Consider the following 18,931-nt stretch of genomic DNA (forward strand, 5'->3'; position numbering starts at 1 on the left):
GAGAGTGTGGGAAAAATACACCGGGTGGGTATCATCTCTATAGCTTCTAGGTGCTATAAAATAATAGCATTAGAATAGGAGTAGGTCTCACGGGAATCACTATATTGTATCTCTTGGGTGTGTAAGAGAGTGGAGAGAATATTGTAATATTCTTTAATATAGTGAAATATTTTTCGGAGTTTGTCCTTTGGTTTTTCCCTCGATATCAGAGAGTTTTTCACATTAAATATTGGTGTTCTATTTTATTGTTACCGCTACAGTATTATTTACGGAATAGTAATTTCAAAAATAGTAATTCACGTGAACAGTAATTTTATGAATAGTGCTTTACGTGAATAGTAAGAATTTTAATTTACGATTGCGTTAAGCTCGTCGACCATAACACAAACAGCTTTGCTAAATACCACGAAACAATACATCCACGAAAACCACGATAAGAAACAAACTAGCAGTTACAATTTTATTTTTTTAAATTTCAAAATAATACAATTTAGGTTTTAGTGGAAATCATGGGGGTGGTTGTTCATATTCTTAGTTTTCGTGGATCAGGCCTTCGTAGGAAACAGTGTTTTCCTAACACAAATAAGCAGAAAAAGTGGTTTTTTGTTGGAATTGTTTGCTGGCAGATGAGTGTGAACAGGCTGTGTTTGCCTCAGTGAGGCGTGAGTTGGACCATAACCTCTTTTTTGATTTTAAATAATGAATAAAAGTAGTAAAAAACTGAAAAATAAAAAAAGGATAACTATACAATTGGACTTATAAAATTAACAAAGAAATATTGACTAAAATAAAAGTTAAAAAAAAAGACTAAAATTAAAATTAATTAAAAAAACAAAAGATGGAAATGAAGATTAAAAAAATAAAAAAAGAGAGAAGAGGACCCGATTCGTAACCAAATATAAAGTACTTTAAAATACCTCTTTACCGAATTTTTTTACTGAAAAGTCAGAGATTGATCAGGGTCAAAAAACACCTGTCGGTGTATGAATGTAGGACCTCAGGTTTGGGTAAATATAAAGTGGGGAGACTAATTTGAGACCAAAATGGTAATAAAAAATACGTATAAATAAAAATAATATCATATTGTCGTCACTATCTTTTGACACAGTCACTCACTCATTGATTTCGGTTTGAAACCCTACGATCATTGCGTGTTCAAAGCCTTACAAACCGTCATAGTGAAACCCTTCTCTTTGTTACATTCTCATTGTTCTTCTTTTCGGAGAAACACTTCTAATCCTTCAGAACACCATTATGGTTAGTTTTTCTTCTTCGTTTCTTGTCTTGTTCTGTTTTTTCCTTTTCTTTTTTGTTGTTGTTGTTGTTGTTGTTGTTATTTTGTTGTTGTTTTATGAATGCTAAAGTGAATTCTTACATTGTAGTTTTTACGAGGAGAGTTTGAATGTCAAAGTGATGATTTTTTTTTTCTGTGCCTTTTCTTGAACCTTATTGTTTTGAGTGAGTTTTTGTTAAAAAGTAAAGTATTTTGAAATTGGGATTTTTGGAAAAGATTAAATGTTATTGTATTTCTTTTGAAAAGGGTTTTTAACCGAGTAAACCATCGAATTCGTCACTGAATTTGTACCGCGGTTTCAGTTTGGTCCGTAAGATTATGAATTCCTGTCAAATTTTAGTGATTTTGACAACATGCTAGGGTCAGTTGATAGTAAATGGTTAAATATAGTGACGAAATTGACAGTTTAATAGAGTCAGAGACCTTTTTGAAATATTCATAGGGACGTGATTGATTGATATTAAAGGTTAAATATATATAGGGAACTACGTCGTAGTTTTAGAGGTGGGGACCGTTTTGCAAAATTCATAATTTTAAGGACTAATTTGGTGGTTTACTTGTTTTTAACTAGTGAAAGTTACTAATTTTGTTGTTATTTTGGGGACCAACATGAGGAATTTTTCTCAAACGAGGAATTTGAAGAATCTTTCTCTTTTTGGCTAATTGTTAAAAATAATGCTTCTTTTGAACTGGGGATTTGGGAAAAAGGTTGAATTGAAATCATTCTGATATAGGGTAAACAATACATGAATGATTAACGGTTTCCGAAAGGGGTTTAAACTGGTTAAAGTTTTTTCTTTGGTTTTGGGGTTATATTCTGCTTTGATTCTGTTGTTATTCAAGATTTAAGGACATTGACTTTGATTTAACAGTAAAGTTAGTGTTTTATGTGGTTTATATGTAGTCTTATCGTGTGATTTTTGTTCGGTGTTTGTGATTTTTGTGTAGTCTTATCGTGACTTACATTGACTACATTGACTTGGATGGAATTTTTTATTTTTAATAAGCCTGTAAATTGAAATTGTGTAAGGGGGTTTGCGAGTGTATTGGATGAATGTTGGGTTGTTGAAATATTGAATTTTTTACGAATCGGGTTTGAACATGTCTCAATTGTTGTTCTCTATCAATTTTTTTGTATAAAGGAAGAAAGTTATTCTAAGTTGGTGTGTATATTAGAACGCGTCTAAGTTTTCATATTGATGCAAATTGTTCTTTCGGAAGCAGGTTGACTTTGTCTTTGTATTGTGAATTTAAGTTGAAATTTTGTGAAATTTGAATGATATGTCTAAAATTTCGATGTGTGTCAGTGTCAAGGTTACTATATCAAAAATGACAGTCATAACTATCATAATATGTAAATGAAGATGCTTGTAGCAATTGTGGAAATGTTAGAATTTTTTGTTGGGATTTGTGATTGTAGTGATAATATTCCAACATGTTTAGTTGAATATGAATCTGAATGCTTTTCAAAACTGGGACTAGTTTGGAATTTAAGTTTATTGTGGCTTGAATGATATAGTTTGTTTCTGAATGGTATAATTATTCTAATGGTTTCGTGTTTGAACCTTATCGCAAGAGAGTCGAGGTAATTGTTACTGAATGTTGCTGCAATATCGATCTATGCACCATTTCATGAATTAGTTGTTTCAAATGCATAAGTTGTTAAGTCAAAGACATAATGGTTTTATATCTAACATACTGCTTCATATTTGAATGCTTATTTGCAGATAGGAGATTTTCAAAACAATTATAGAAGTGGTTGGGATGTTATGCCGTTCAATGATGATATGCCATTCAATGATTTCAGTCGGGAACCATTGAACTTGAATTTCGATTACCAAATTCCTCACGATATGGGTTTTGCTGATGATTGGCCCTCATCACATCACACATCAGCACACTTTGCTGATGACAATCAGTTGGAATATCAAAGCTGTCACCGCTATGCTGATGATTGGCCCTCATCACATCACACATCAGCACACTATGCTGATAAGAAACGTTTAAAAGATCGAAAGTTGGCACGCTTCTGTAAGAGGCATTTACCACATCAAAGGCCGGAATGCGATGTCGATAAGAGGCAGTTACCTGATCAAATGCCGGGACACTACAGTGATAAGAGGCCTTTGCCTCATCAAACGCCCAAAGGTTTTGCTGGTAAAAGGAACTTACCACATCAACCGCCAGAAGACTTTGCTGATAGAAGGTCCTTGCCACATCAAAAGCCGGAAGAATATGCCGATAACAAGTGCTTACCACACCGAGCGCCAAAACCCTATTCTGATAAGAGGCGCTTACCACAACAAACACCAAAAGACTTTGCTGATAAGAAGTGCTTACCGCATCAAACACCGGGGCCAACCATTCCTGCGTTAGCCCCAGTACAACGTCGGCAGTCAAATATAGTACGCTGTAAAATTTGTAATGTTACGATGCCTCACAAATGTTTGGAAGAACATAAAAATGGAAAGAAACATCGAATGAAATTAGAAGAACTACATGAGCAATCAACAGAACGTAGTGTTCCAAATGGACGAGATAGTAGACTATTTCCAAATTCTTCTGGAATGAATCCGGTAGTTCAACCAATGAAAGTTGCAGAATCTAAGAAAAATGGGCACCCTGTAGAAAATGTCTGTCGTGAAGCTCCTCGATTCAGCAACAAGGAAGTTCCAGCTGTAGATTCTAAATTGAAATCTGGGGATAACACTGGTCCAAAGGATCGTGGTTTCAAGGTGGGAAATGTGCGTCCTAGTTTAAAGCAGAAGAATGTTCTGGCTGAAAGTTCTACAAGGAAACTTGGGGATAACACTGGTCCAAATGATCGCGGTTTAAAGGGAGAAAATGTGAAAAATGAAGCTCCCATTTTAAAGCACAAGAATGTTCCAGCTGAAAGGTCTAAACGGAAACTTATGGATAACACTGGTGTAAAGGATGATGGTTCCAAGCGTGATATTATGGGAGCCGTAGGAGATAAATACATGAAGATGGATAATGGGGTAAGAAGACCCGTGAAATCATCAAAACCCGAGGCCAATGATAAGTCAGGTTCAGTCAAATCTCCAGTCCAAAGACCAGGATTAAAACAACCATCAGGGAGTCCGGCTTCACCTAAAATGACACCAATACCTGTTGAAGGATCTAGTTTTGAAATACAGTCTCGACATGTCTCGGCCTCACTGTCTCAAGAGTCCAAAGGCAAAGAACATCAAAAGTTTCAAAATATTGTGGAAAAGAATGCTCAGCCACAATTGGTGAATGCCTCAACAGGCTCTAATATGACAGACACTGCTGGTTTTATGACTAACAACCAAAAAGAAGTTGTGAATTCTGATTTTGCAGCAGTCAAAGTTGTTACAGAACCACTTGCATCTGCACCACCAGATGCATCAGCGTCATGTTTTGAACTCCTAACTGAACATGGTCTACATACTGAAATTGAACCTCAAGTATCGGAAGCTGCAGTGGAGATTGATGCTCCTGCGGAGGTTAGTACTGAAACTGAAGCTGCAGACGAAAGTTCTCAATCGGAAGGGGAGATGGATGTTCTCGTCACCGTGTCAGAGACAACTAAGTTGCCTCAGGTTTTTCTCATTTTCTGACTTCCCTAGGAAGTTTCAAATAATACTGTTTTTTTCTTCTCGAAATCTGTGTTTTTTGAGCTATATACCTTTTATGAATCACTGAATTAAAACTATGCCTACTTGTTGCAGATACCTGTCTGTCTTACATGTGGCGATGTAGGCTTTGAAGAGACATTGGTGTCTTGCAACAAATGTAAAGCTTGTGCACTGCATAGGTACTTGTGACTTACTCTTTCCATGTACTATTTTGCATTGCATCTACTTGCAGTTTATTTTAATCATTGTACTTTGCAATCACTTCTGTTTCTATCCGGAAATGTGACTCCAAAGAATATTGAAACGATACACATTGCTTCGCATCATTACCCTGAACCTTTTTTGGACTAGCCACATCTTAATTTGTTCGAAAAAGCAGATATAAGATCTTATATATTAGTTAAGATGGATGTTAAGTTATGGTTTTAGCAGGTTTTCATCATCACTAAATTAGCAGACGCATCTATTTTCTTTTTGCCATATGGACATGCTTTAAAATTTCTATTGGTTTTGAAGTAGAATTCTGAAGACATAAATATGGGCAATATGGATCTAAAACATGATTTAAATGCACGTGATTTGTTTTATATTGTAAGATATTGTTCGCCTGCATTTCCAATGTATCTACTCTATAGGAGAATATCATTGTGTGAATACCATTGTTCTCTTCTTCTGTTTTAGTGAACAACACATATGTATTAATATACCGGAAGACTTTGATGATAAGTGCTCACCGCCTCAAACGCTGGGACCAACTATTCCTGCTATAGCTCCAGTAGAAAGTCGGCAGTCAAATATAATATGCTGTAAAATTTGTAATGTTAAGATGCATTGCAACTGTTTGGAAGGACATAATAATGGAAAGAAACATCGAATGTTATTAAAATCAACGGAACGTAGTGTTCCAAATGGACGAGATAGTAGAGTATTTCCAAATTCTTCTGGAATGAAGCCGGTGGTTCAACCTATGAAAGTCGCAGAGTCTAAGAAAAATGGGCACCCTGTAGAAAATGTGTGTCGTGAAGCTCCTCGATTCAGCAACAAGGAAGTTCCAGCTGTAGGTTCCAAATTGAAATTTGGGGATTATGCTGGTGCTAAGGATCGGGGTTTCAAGGTGGGAAAAATGCGTCCTAGTTTCAAGCAGAAAAATGTTCTGGCTGAAAGTTCTACAAGGAAACTTGGGGATAACACTAGCCCAAAGGATCGCGGTTTAAAGGGAGAAAATGTGAAAAATGAAGCTCCCATTTTAAAGCACAAGAATGTTCCAGCTGAAAGGTCTAAACGGAAACTTATGGATAACACTGGTGCAAAGGATGATGGTTCCAAGCGTGATGTTATGGGAGCCGTAGGAGATAAATACATGAAGATGGATAATGGGGTAAGAAGACCCGTGAAATCATCAAAACCCGAGGTCAATGATAAGTCAGGTTCAGTCAAATCTCTAGTCCAAAGATCTGGATTAAAACAACCATCAGGGTGTGTGGCTTCACCTAAAATTGCACCAATCCCTGTTGAAGGATCTAGTTTTGAAATACAGTCTCGACATGTCTCGGCCTCACTGTCTCAAGAGTCAAAAGGCAAAGAACATCACAAGTTTCAAAATATTGTGGAAAAGAATGATCAGCCACGATTGGTGAATGCCTCAACAGGCTCTAATATGACAGACACTGCTGGTTCTATGACTAACAACCAAACAGAAGTTGTGAATTCTGATTATGCAGCAGTCAAAGTTGTTACAGAACCAGATGCATCAGCGTCAAGTTTTGAACTCCTATCTGAACGTGGTCTAGATACTGTAGTTGAACCTCAAGTATCGGAAGCCGCAGTGGAGATTGATGCTCCTTCAGAGGTTAGTACTGAAACTGAACCTGCAGACGAAAGTTCTCAATCGGAAGTGGAGATGGATGTTCTCGTCACCGTGTCAGAGACAACTAAGTTGCCTCAGGTTTTTCTCATTTTCTGACTTCCCTAGGAAGTTTCAAATAATAGTGTTTTTTTCTTCTCGAAATCTGTGTTTTTTGAGCTATATACCTTTTATGAATCACTGAATTAAAACTTTGCCTACTTGTTGCAGATACCTGTCTGTCTTACATGTGGCGATGTAGGCTTTGAAGAGACATTGGTGTCTTGCAACAAATGTAAAGCTTGTGCACTGCATAGGTACTTACGACTTACTCTTTCCATTTACTATTTTGCATTGAATCTACTTGCAGCTAATTTTAATCGTTGTACTTTGCAACCACATCTGTTACTATCCGGATATGTGACTCCAAAGAATATTGAAACGATACACATTGCTTCGCATCGTTACCCTGATCCTTTTTTGGACTGGCTCCATCTTAATTTGTTAGAAAAAGCTGAAATAAGATCTAAAGCTTCTCACAGGCATTTGCTTTAAAGATGCTTGTTGGCCCCCTTTAAAGTTAGCTCTTTATGTCTGCTTTAAGCTTCGTCGGACATTTTATGGCCCATAGCTTACAACATCTTATGAGAAGGGCTTGTAGCTCGATACAGTTGTTGGCCAGCTGCGTACAGGCAGATGTATTCAGCCATTCCCATCCCTCATCAGGGCCCAGCTTGACTAAGAAAGATTTTTATGTGGCTGAGAGGGGGAGAATCGTTTTTAGATATCCCCGCAATTAGAGCTATTAGATGGTAAGAGACTTCGCGCCATGGAACATGTCCAAGTCTACCACAAAATTCCAGTGCATTCCAGAATGCATCTATTTTTAATTAAGATCCATAATTTCTACTTTTGGTATCCTTATCATGTGCCGTAAGTAGGGCACATATTAGCATTATAAACTAACTTTCTCTCTTAAGAATAAAATTGTAAAAGTCTCTTAAAAAAAAATTGTAAAAACAATGGTAATAATTATAAACAAATTTTTTTTTTTGGTTACAATTATAAACAAATTTAATACTACTATTAAATTTTTTAATTCATGTATTTGAAGAAAAATGTCATATATTTAAGGGCGAATGTAGTAATAAATTAACCAACTATTGAATTCAATAAGTAAAAGCACAATATATGATGATAATTCTTTCATTATTTAGACATAAACATATTTGAGTTGACTTATTCTTATTTATGGAAAATGTTAACATGTATCATATGTTAAGAAATCTAATGTGAAAATTTTGTCTTAAAATTATTCCAATTTATTTCTCAAAAAGTTTAAATTCATTTTTTTTAATAAAGACTTGTTATTCATGACATATGATTTTATGACATATGTTAGCATCACCATTAATTATATCTAACACAGTTCAATTTTTCAGATCCAGTTGGACAAACACGTATGAAATCTACACACGTATATACCTAGACAAATTAAGATCAAAATAAGAAACTTATTTACACGAGTTAAGATCCTCTCCATTTATGACCATCTCCGTTTCTTCTATTTGGAGAGATAAAGACACAAAAAAATCCAGAAAGAGTCAAAAATAATTAATGATGGTGGGACTCACTTGATGGTAGAACCCAATATCTATTTTATATGATTAAATTAAAAAAAAAAAAAAAACAGCTGCTTACCAATCCATCATCAAACCATTCTATTTGATAACCCATGCAAATTATAACTATGTTGTCAAGTAGCAGATGCATCTATTTTCTTTGCCATATGGACATGCTTTTAAATTTCTATTGGTTTAGAAGTAGAATTCTGAAGACATTAATAAGGGTAATATGGATCTAAAACATGATTTAAATGCACGTGACTATTGTTTTATATCGTAAGATATTGTTCTCCTGTGTTTCCAATGCATCTACTCTATAAGAGTATATAATTGTGTGAACACCATTGTTCTCTTCTTTTAATTTAGTGAACAACACATTTGTATTAATATACGATGAACTTCCATTGCTCCTGTGTTTTGCCATCATATTTTTCTTAACATGAAACTTTTGCATTTTATGGAGTTGGAAGCTTTTGCTATCGCAGTGTTTCACATTCTAAAACACCTTTTGGCCTTTCAGGTATTGTTTAGATGGGCCTGTCATTTTTACGGATGAGGTTATTTGGTTTTGTGAGGACTGCGAGCCAGATGTAGTAGTCATAAATGACTCTGATAGTGAGTCGACAGATTCAGACGACGAAACTACAGATTCAGATATTGAGATTACTGATTCAGAAAAAGGTGAAGTAGTAGTCATAAATGACTCTGATAGTGAGTCGACAGATTCAGACGACGAAACTACAGATTCAGATATTGAGATTACTGATTCAGAAAAAGGTGAAGTAGTAGTCATAAATGACTCTGATAGTGAGTCGACAGATTTAGACGACGAGGCTACAGATTCAGATATTGAGATTACTGATTCAGAAAAAGGTGAAGTCGATTCCAGCAAAGGATGTGCAACTGCTGTTACTATTGCTGATCCACAACCTATTTCTGATCCAATCTGGAGGTAAGAAATTTGTTCTTTTTGTGACTTCTATTACATTATTTCGGAATTAATGTAACTTTTATAGCTGCTCCTGTGAAATCATTGTCTGAAGTTGAATTTTGTGGTTAATAGGGGAAGTTTGCTGGTTCTCAACAAAAGCTTTGACAAAATCATCACTGGATTATTGTGCCACTTGTCCACTTTAGCATGTCCTAAAGTTCTCGAGGAGACAAAACATCTACCTAATGTGCTTGAAGCAGACATGATTCAAAGAGAAGCTGTGTGGCCAGAAAGTTTCCGGAAATTTGGAACGAATAATCTAAGCATTGGCCTTTATTTCTTTCCTCAGAATGAAAGGTGAGGTTTTGCACAAACTTAATAACATGGTTGATTCGATAAACATTTTTGTTTTTTTATTATTTATTGTGTTCACTACTCATCCAAATATGGTTTTATGATTGAACATTATGGCGTAATTTGATCCATGTAGCGAACCCTGCTTATTGAGATAAGACTTTGTATAAGTTTTTTTTATAGATCTGATATGATCTCTCCATGTTAATGTCTTTTCGATAGGGATGAGAGATATTTTGACCAGCTAGTTGATGAAATGATTTCCAATGACCTTGCCATGAGAGCTAGGGTTGATAAAGCTGAGCTTTTAATATTTCCTTCTACAATGCTCCCAAGAAAATACAAGAGTGAGTTACATTACATTTACATATATGAGTTTTATTGCTTGTTAATTGTGTATAAGTTTTTGATTTAATCATTTTGCAGGGTTTCAATCAAAGTATTACTTGTGGGGAGTTTATAGAAGAAATCAAGTACCATCCAAGATACATGATGCTGGTTCAAGAAATGAATAGAGTCTTAATGCATAGTACTAATGTGCATCTAACCATAGTTTATGTATTTATATCCCTTTTGGTTCAGTTTTTATCAGAAGTAGGTGTTTTTATTTTGATGAAATTTGATTCCCAGTAGTTAAGGAGAACACACATTCGGAGCAATATCGGACGGTTAAAAAGAACATAGGTTTTAATTTTTAATTTTATAATTTAAAATACCGAGTTTAAAACTTAACCGTTCGATCTTGATCCGACATCTTGAATATGTGTAATCTGACTGCTCGGGAGGTGGATCTTTTTTGGCAAGTGTATATATATTAAGAATTTTTTGATGATTAAATGTAGGTATTTTGATCAGCAAAAGTATTTCAAAGCAAGATTGACACTTTTTAAAATGAGATAGTAGCTTAGGAAAAGATCGTCTGCATTTTATTAATAATCAATTCAAACAAAGGAAAACATGATAAAATAATGGGTGACTAACTGGAAGAGTGTATCATGAGTAAGAGATGAGATTGTCGCGGAATCTAGGCTTATACATAAGTGCACTTATCTCGATAAGCACTTATGTATAAGCTTACATAAGCTAATTTTATGGCAAATGTTAATAAAAAAAGGACTATTACTTTTCCCACCCTATGCCTTTCCTTGCGAGCCTTATTTTTTTTCCTTCCAATTTTACCCCTGGTTTGGATTTCCTTTTTCGGATTACATTTTTAGAATTTTGCAGATGTTTCCGGATTTTAAAATCCGAAATAATGTTTTACCAGAACTTTTGGAATTTTAAGCTTTACAATTCGTAAAATAAAATGCGAATAAAATAAAAAACAGAAATAAAAAGACACAAGAATAAAAACAACTCATTTTATTAATATATGAACAATACATTACAATAATTTTCAAGCTTTTTAAGCTTATTATATCCTAAAACTATTTATAATTTTATCTTATTACATAAGCTATACCAGTGGTTGCTGCCACTGGTGGAGAGGAAAGAGGGTGGGAGGAAAGAAGATGGCGGGGAAGAAGAAATCAATGTTGCCTGATGGGACATACCAGTAGCTTTGGTGTTGGTGGGGAGACAGAGGGGGCACAGGGGCCTCTAGGGAACAAGAGACCATGATGGTCAATATGACACCCAGACAAACCAACCTCACACCTAGACTGACCCCTTCCCTATTTACTGATCATATGACCCTTGATGGATTTCCAAAGAGGTCTCTTTATATGAAAGACCAGCGATGGAAACACATCGTTGTAGAAGAGGAGAAAGAAGAAGGTGTGAGAAATTGTGAACTTTTGAAGCCTACTTATAGGGAGGGAGGGACCAAAAACCTGTTTGAAGGCCATAATTACAGTGAAAAAACGTGTAAAAACACGTTTTACACGTTTTGAGACTGTGTATGGTGATGCTTGGTTCAGATTTTAAAATCCGGATTGCTTCAGCATTGGATTCTTTTGTGTGTCCCACATTGCACCTACAATTTTCGTGGTCCACAACGCCCATATACATCTATAAATCGGGATCCCTATTTTCATTACAAGTAAACTACAACGCCCAGATGCCTCTTCAACATGGAATTTCCTGACTTTGATCCGAACACCAAGCTAACGGCAGTCTACTACAAAGGTGGAACACCACCCCATCTGTTTAGGATTCGCGACGATGTCACCTTCTCCGGGCGGAAGGATGAGCTAGATCAAATCAACCGTCAACTCAACCGCAGAGACACGAGAAGGGTGGTCGATGTCGAATATGGAGATCCATTGTTCAACTCAGCCGAATCTCTTCGCTTCAGCCGGATGAAACTCACAAACGACGACGACGTGAGAACCATGTTCTCTGTCTTTGGTCAGCACAACACTAGAGGACCGATCGAGTTGGACGCTTCGTTGGTTAGATCTGTTGAACAAATTCTGAAAAGTTTGCACCGACCCAGGAACTACGAAGAGATCAGGGCTCTGCTGGATGGACCAGAGGAGGAAGAAGTTAGTTTAGATGATCCGTGATAATGTGCTATGTTTTAAATAATCGCGTGTTTTATATTGTTTTAATTGCGTGTTAGTTATGTGTTGTTGAATTAAGCTGCTTCATTATGTTTTGAATAATATATACATTATTTAAACTTTGAATATGTTTTAATTTACGTCAAAGATGTTCATTTAATCGATAAAATAACCACATATATGCTTTTCGGATTATGCAATCCGGATTCACCTAGGGCGTTAGTGTGTTCCGAAAAACGAAATCCGGAATACCTCAGCATAGGATTCTTTTGTGTGATCCACATTGCACCAAGAGTTTATGTGGTCCACAACATCCAAGGACTTCTATAAATACACCCTCTCCAATTTTGATCTTCAATACAAGCAAAACACACAAACACACCAAAGATAACCATGCAAATTTTTGTCATGAAGTTGAGGATCTTTCTCACGCTGTTTTAAATATATAGATCTCTATATAACGACATGATGAAGATCCTCTGCATGCTGTCAAAAATATATAGATAGTCCTTGATGCCTCCTTGATAGATAGATAACTCAAAAATATCAAGAGGTTTCTATGAGTTAGATCGTGCTGCCTGCCAGATGAATATGTCATTTGGCAAGGTAGCAGGATCTAACTCAAAGAAATCCTCTTGAAATCACCTTTTCTTTCTTCATTGTGTTGCAGATCTAACTCCAAAGAAGAGGTTCTTATGAACTCGATCATATCGGCCTGCCGATCGTAACATGTCAGTTGGGAGGCCGGCAGGATCGAGTTCAAAAGCTCCTCTTCGAACACATTCCTAAAAGATTCATCATTTATGTTATTATGAGTTTTTTAACTTTTTATTTGTCTTATGTTGCTTCTTTTTATGTTATGTACCATTGTTCTATTTTTTTCCAAGCCATTCACCAAGAAATGCTCGAAATAAAAGGGTCTGGTGCAGTTCGGACTATAAGATCCGGAACATCTACATGCAATTCGGATTTTATATTCCGGAACACCTCAGTAAAATTTTGGCCGGTGCCGTTTCACCAAAGGTCTGGCCGGTTAGTGGAGTTTTAACTCGTTTTTTGGACGGTTTTGAATGAAAAACACGTTTTCTTTGACTTCCAAATGACCTTGGACTTGTTTTAGGCTATCAAAATGCTTGGATCTTCAACATTTTCCTTCATTCTTCTTCACCTCCTTCCTTACATTTTCTTCAATTTTTTTAAGTTTTTTAGGTAGCTTTTAGGAGTGTTTGTGGTGTCATGGTCATTGTTGACCGCTCATACGACCCATGCAATTGCATTGCAGCTTATGCGGGGAGTCGTATAACGGTCAACAAAGACAGTTGACATCAAAGAAAGACACAAAATATTCATAGCGTATTTGTCCAGATTATATTTTCCGGAAACACTAACAATTTGGTCCGGAGTACGTAATCCGGACTAGGGGTATTTTGGGATTTTTGCAGAGCGCGCGAGAACGCAGCAGGGTGGAAAAAGTAATAGTTTTAAAAAAGTCATGGATTTTGTATGTTATAAGATGTTTTCATAAGCCATAATGATAGTTTTTTATAAGCCATTGTGAAGAACTTATGAAAATCAGTTGGAAAAACTTATGATAAAATGTTATAACTCGTAAGTTGTTTTCAAAAGTTCTCTTAAACAGTTTTACAAAACGTAATAAGGATCTGATACTGATATTTTATTCTCATGAAACAGATACACATATATACATATGAACATAGGAAACCCGTTCCCACTAATTACTCCTAGTTGACTCTAACAATATCTCTCAATTAAAGGTACAGATAATTCACATAAGCTACTTTCCTAAGTTACAGATATGCCATTAAATATAGGAAATATCCTAGCATATAATACGGTTGACTAAGACATACAGATTACTCACATTACCCCCCCTCAAGTTGGCGCATGGAGATTGTGTATGCCCAGCTTGCTCAACAAGAATGTAAACTGTTTAGTACCAAGGGCCTTGGTGAGGAGGTCTGCAAGTTGGGTATGAGTAGGAGCATAGGATGGACAAACATTTTTCTTGATAATTTCATCACGTACAAAGTGACAATCCACCTCAATATGCTTAGTTCGTTCATGAAAAACAGGATTTCTAGCCATGTGTAGAGCATATTGACTATCACAATAGAGATGCATGGGTTGAGTGTGTGCCACACCAAGACTGAACAAAAGACCTTTAATCCATTTTAACTCACATGTCGTTGTGGCCATTGAACGGTACTCTGCTTCAGCAGATGATCGGGATACTGTTTGTTGTTTCTTGGTTTTCCAAGAAATAGGGGATTCACCTAAGAGAATGAACCAACCTGTAAGTGATCTTCTTGTAAGGGGGCAGCTAGCCCAATCAGAATCACACCAACCATAAATATTAAGATCACAAGATCTTTTCAATAGGATACCTTGTCCCGGCTGCCCCTTCAAGTAACGTACCACCCGTAGAGCAGCATGCCAATGTTCTTCTCTTGGTTGCTGCATAAATTGGGACAAAATATGCACACAGTATGAGAGCTTAGGTCTAGTAAAACATAAATAAATTAGACGCCCCACAAGTCGTCTGTATTGTGCGGGGTCATGTAATAAAGGGCCTTCTGCTAATGACAATTGATGGTTCTGCTCTAGAGGAATCGCCACTGGTTTGGCCCCGAGTAATCCAGCTTCTGTGATAATATCCAAAGCATATTTCCTCTGGCAAAGAAATATGCCTGTAGGAGATCTTGCAACTTCCACTCCTAAAAAATACTTTAATGGTCCCAAATCCTTCATATGAAAGCAATCACTAAGATATAATTTAAACTTTTGAATTTCCATGCTATCATTGCCTGATATTATGAGATCATCCACATAAACAAGCACCACTAGCTGCAATGTTCCTTTGTTCAATATAAACAATGAGTAATCTGAATAAGACTGATGAAACTCATAGTCTTTTAATGCAGCAGATAGCCTTGCAAACCAACACCTTGGGGCTTGTTTCAAGCCATAAAGAGACTTCCTAAGCTTGCAAACCATACCTGGTTGTTGCACGGTGAAACCAGGTGGCATTTTCATGTACACTTCTTCTTGAAGTTCACCATGAAGAAATGCGTTGTGGACATCCATCTGGTGCAGTTCCCAATCCTTTGCAGCTGCTACAGCTAAGATAATGCGTACAGTTACATGTTTAGCTACTGGAGCAAACGTCTCGTCATAATCTAGCCCTTCAACTTGATGATTACCAAAAACCACCAATCGTGCCTTGAACCTCTCAACACTTCCATCTGAGTGGTATTTTATTTTGTATACCCACTTACATCCAAGTGCCTTTTTGTTTGGAGGAAGATGAGTTATGGACCATGTATCATTATCTTGGAGTGCTTGTATTTCATTTTGCATAGCCAAGCACCATCTTTCATCTTGTACAGCTTCTTTAAAATACATGGGTTCTCGTTCTGCACTAACAGCTGCAAGAAACTGACAATGTCTTGTAGAAAAATTATCACAGTTTACATAATTTGCAATAGGATAACACGCACCTGAGTCATGTGATGTGGTGGGGGAACAAGTAGATGGGCTTAATTTTCTGATGGTGTTAGTCACATAACCACGCAACCTCACTGATGGTTGTTTTATCCTATGACCCCTTCCAAGATGATTGGCATTATCGGCACTGCCTGCAGTTAATTCCACTTATTCATCACTGCCTGCAGTTAATTCCACTTCTTCATCTATACCACTCATATTTGGTGTGGGCTCTAATATTTCACCAAGAATTTGAGGGCTATCAGCATTAGACCCCCCCCTTCACTACAGGGCTCTGGTCATCATGATGCATCATTTCAGCATCACAATTTTCATCAGCACAGTCATCAATGTGTACCATTTGTTCCCTTTGGTTTTCTACACATTTGGATATGGGTAAAGCAAACGGAAATTCTGTTTCAACAAAGTCCACATCTCTAGACATAAAGAAAACTTCCCTTTCCAAATCATATACTTTCCATCCCTTTTGCCCATAGGAAAATCCAACAAATACACATTTACGACTTCTGCTAGCAAATTTGTCACCTTTGCGACCTTGGTTGTATGCATAGCATAATGATCCAAAGACCTTTAAGTGCTCATAGTCTGGTGGCTGTCCATGAAGCATTTCATATGGGGTTTTTCCATTCAATATTGGTGATGGTGTGCGATTAATCAAATATCCTGCAGTTAACACACACTCACCCCAAAATTTAATAGGTAAATTTGCCTGAAATCTCAGCGCCCTCGCTACATTTAAGATATGTCTATGCTTTCTTTCGACTCTTCCATTTTGTTGTGGTGTGCTTGTGCATGAGGTTTGATGGATAATGCCATGTTCAGAAAAATATTTTTTCAAACAAGTAAATTCTGTTCCGTTATCACTTCTTATAATTTTAACTTGTTTATGGTATTGCCTATCAACAAGAGCAATAAAATTCATCATTGTTTGTGACACTTCCCTTTTTTCACGCAACAAATATATCCAAATAGCACGAGAGTAGTCATCTACTAAAGTTAAAAAATAGGATGCCCCACATGAGGAAGGAGTCCTATAAGGTCCCCATAGATCACAATGTATCAAATCAAAATTTTGCATTGCTTTATTCTCACTTAAAGAAAACTTGTCTCTAGTTTGTTTTGCTCGTTTACATACCTCACAAACTTTATTCAATAAATGCTTACTATGACTACTCCTTACATTTGGAATTAATTGAACCATCTTCAAGGAAGGGCGTACTAAACGCTTATGCCAAAGGTCAAATTGATCTTCTGCACTAATCTGGTAGGCCTTCACATCTTGGACAACATGATAGAAATATAGCCCATCTTTTCGTTCACCCGCACCAATCAGCATCCTCGAAGTGTGGTCCTGTATCGCACATAGTTTGTTAGTAAACTGGACAATACATTTATTTTCATCTATCAACTGTGAAACAAAAATTAAATTGACTTTCAGCTTTGGCACATAAAGAACATTTTTAAGTCGTAGACCCCCATCAAGAATCACAGTTCCTTCCTTGGTCGCAACTTCTCGTTGTCCATCCGGCAACCCTACTGAACATGCTGCCACAGTCTTGAAATCACTCAAGTTTTTGAAATTTCCTGTCATATGATTAGATGCTCCAGTATCTATAATCCATAAATCACATGTACTCTTACCCGTCATCTTATCGTTTGTACTACGGCTATTCAGCATGTCGAGAAGAGTCTGCCACTGTTCATTGCTCAAACCAGCCAGCGCAGTGTTTTTAGATTCTGCAGTAGTAATAGGATTGCTTGGCTGTCCTCCTGCAGCTTGTACAACATTGGCACGGACCAGTCCTCCCCTTCCGTGTCCTACACTTCGGTGCTGTCCTTTTCCTCGTCCGTTGGTTCTTGCCTCACTGCGGGGTCGTTCGCCCCACCATTCTGGATATCCAATTAATTGAAAACAGCCACCTGCATCATGGCCTTCTCTCCCACAGTGTTGACAGACCATAGATTTATCCTTCATCTCTCCACGTCCCTTCATTCTAGAACCCACTTGAACCGAAAGACCCATGACTTGTCCACGTTCTTCTCTGGCTCGTGTAATGGTTTTCATCCTTTCTTCTTGTATGAGAGTGGAGTACACCTTGCTCATTGATGGTAAAGGATCTGCAGCTAGTATGTTAGACCGCACAGTTCCATAGCTTATGTCTTCTAGACCCATGAAGAATTTGTGGACCCTTTCTTCTTCTCTTCGCTTTTCAAGCCGAACTGTAATATCACATTTGCAGCCTCCACACGAACACTTTGGAATCTGCTCATAGTTGGCCAGCTCGTCCCAAAGAGACTTCAGTTTCCCGTAATATGCCACCATGCTCAATCCGTGTTGTTTGCAATCTGCCAAATCTGCTTTCAGCTGTTGGATTCTAGGTCCATTAACGACTGCAAACCTTTCTTTGATGTCGTCCCATAGATCCTTTGCATTTTCCATGTAGGCCATGGACGAACGCAAGCTTGGTTCAACGGTGTTTAAGATCCACGACACCAGCATGAATTGGACAGTCCACCAATCCTCCATCTGAGGTGATCCTTCTTCTGGTTGTGTAAGGCTTCCCTCTATGAAGCCCCACTTTCTTTGAGCACGCAGAGAAATCCGGATGGCTTGTGCCCATTCGTCATAGTTCTCTCCCCGCAACTGCACTTGTGTGATGATGTTGCCGGGATTGTCATTTTTGTTTAGATCATATGGTGATGGAGTTCTTTTAACCCCATTCGTATTCTGGTCTTGTGAAGATGAAGTTTTTGGGACTTCATCTTTTTGGAGTTTTTCTCCTTTCTCTCCCAATATCAGCTCTGATGCCATAATAAGGATCTGATACTAATATTTTATTCTCATGAAATAGATACACATATACATATGAACATAGGAAACCCGTTCCCACTAATTACTCCTAGTTGACTCTAACAATATCTCCCAATTAAAGGTACAGATAATTCACATAAGCTACTTTCCTAAGTTACAGATATGCCATTAAATATAGGAAATATCCTAGCATATAATACGGTTGACTAAGACATACATATTACTCATATTAAAACGCCATTGTGAAGAATTTATGAAAATAAGTTGGAAAAACTTATGATAAAATGTTATAACTCGTAAGTTGTTTTCAAAAGTTCTCTTAAACAGTTTTACAAAACTTATGTCGATAGATAAGTTCAAAAAATACCAATCCAAATAAGATGTGAACTAGTGTCCAACTATTATACCGGCCATCCATTGTAG

The 18,931-nt window shown here is 36.9% G+C and overlaps 1 protein-coding gene across 2 annotated transcripts in view; it reads left to right on the forward strand.

Moving 5' to 3' along the window:
• The first annotated feature begins 1,091 nt into the window (after positions 1–1,091).
• LOC146914882 (uncharacterized) overlaps positions 1,092–18,931 on the forward strand; it is a 44,685-nt gene continuing 26,845 nt past the window's right edge. Inside the window, exons 1-9 of one of the 2 annotated variants that reach the window (XM_085717554.1) lie at positions 1,092–1,257; positions 3,022–4,878; positions 5,008–5,093; positions 5,596–6,859; positions 6,989–7,074; positions 8,903–9,334; positions 9,446–9,670; positions 9,890–10,014; positions 10,094–10,527. In XM_085717554.1, the coding sequence (XP_085573680.1) occupies positions 1,255–1,257; positions 3,022–4,878; positions 5,008–5,093; positions 5,596–6,859; positions 6,989–7,074; positions 8,903–9,334; positions 9,446–9,670; positions 9,890–10,014; positions 10,094–10,182 (4,167 nt within the window). In that variant the 5' untranslated portion in view covers positions 1,092–1,254 and the 3' untranslated portion in view covers positions 10,183–10,527. Of the gene's footprint in view, positions 1,258–3,021; positions 4,879–5,007; positions 5,094–5,595; positions 6,860–6,988; positions 7,075–8,902; positions 9,335–9,445; positions 9,671–9,889; positions 10,015–10,093; positions 10,528–18,931 lie in introns of those variants that run through there. The other variant, XM_085717555.1, reaches the window with a different exon arrangement.

This window comes from Medicago sativa, chromosome 6 (genome assembly GCF_051527215.1).
Source record: "Medicago sativa cultivar Bolivia chromosome 6, Bolivia_mono, whole genome shotgun sequence".
Classification (NCBI taxonomy): Eukaryota; Viridiplantae; Streptophyta; class Magnoliopsida; order Fabales; family Fabaceae; genus Medicago; species Medicago sativa.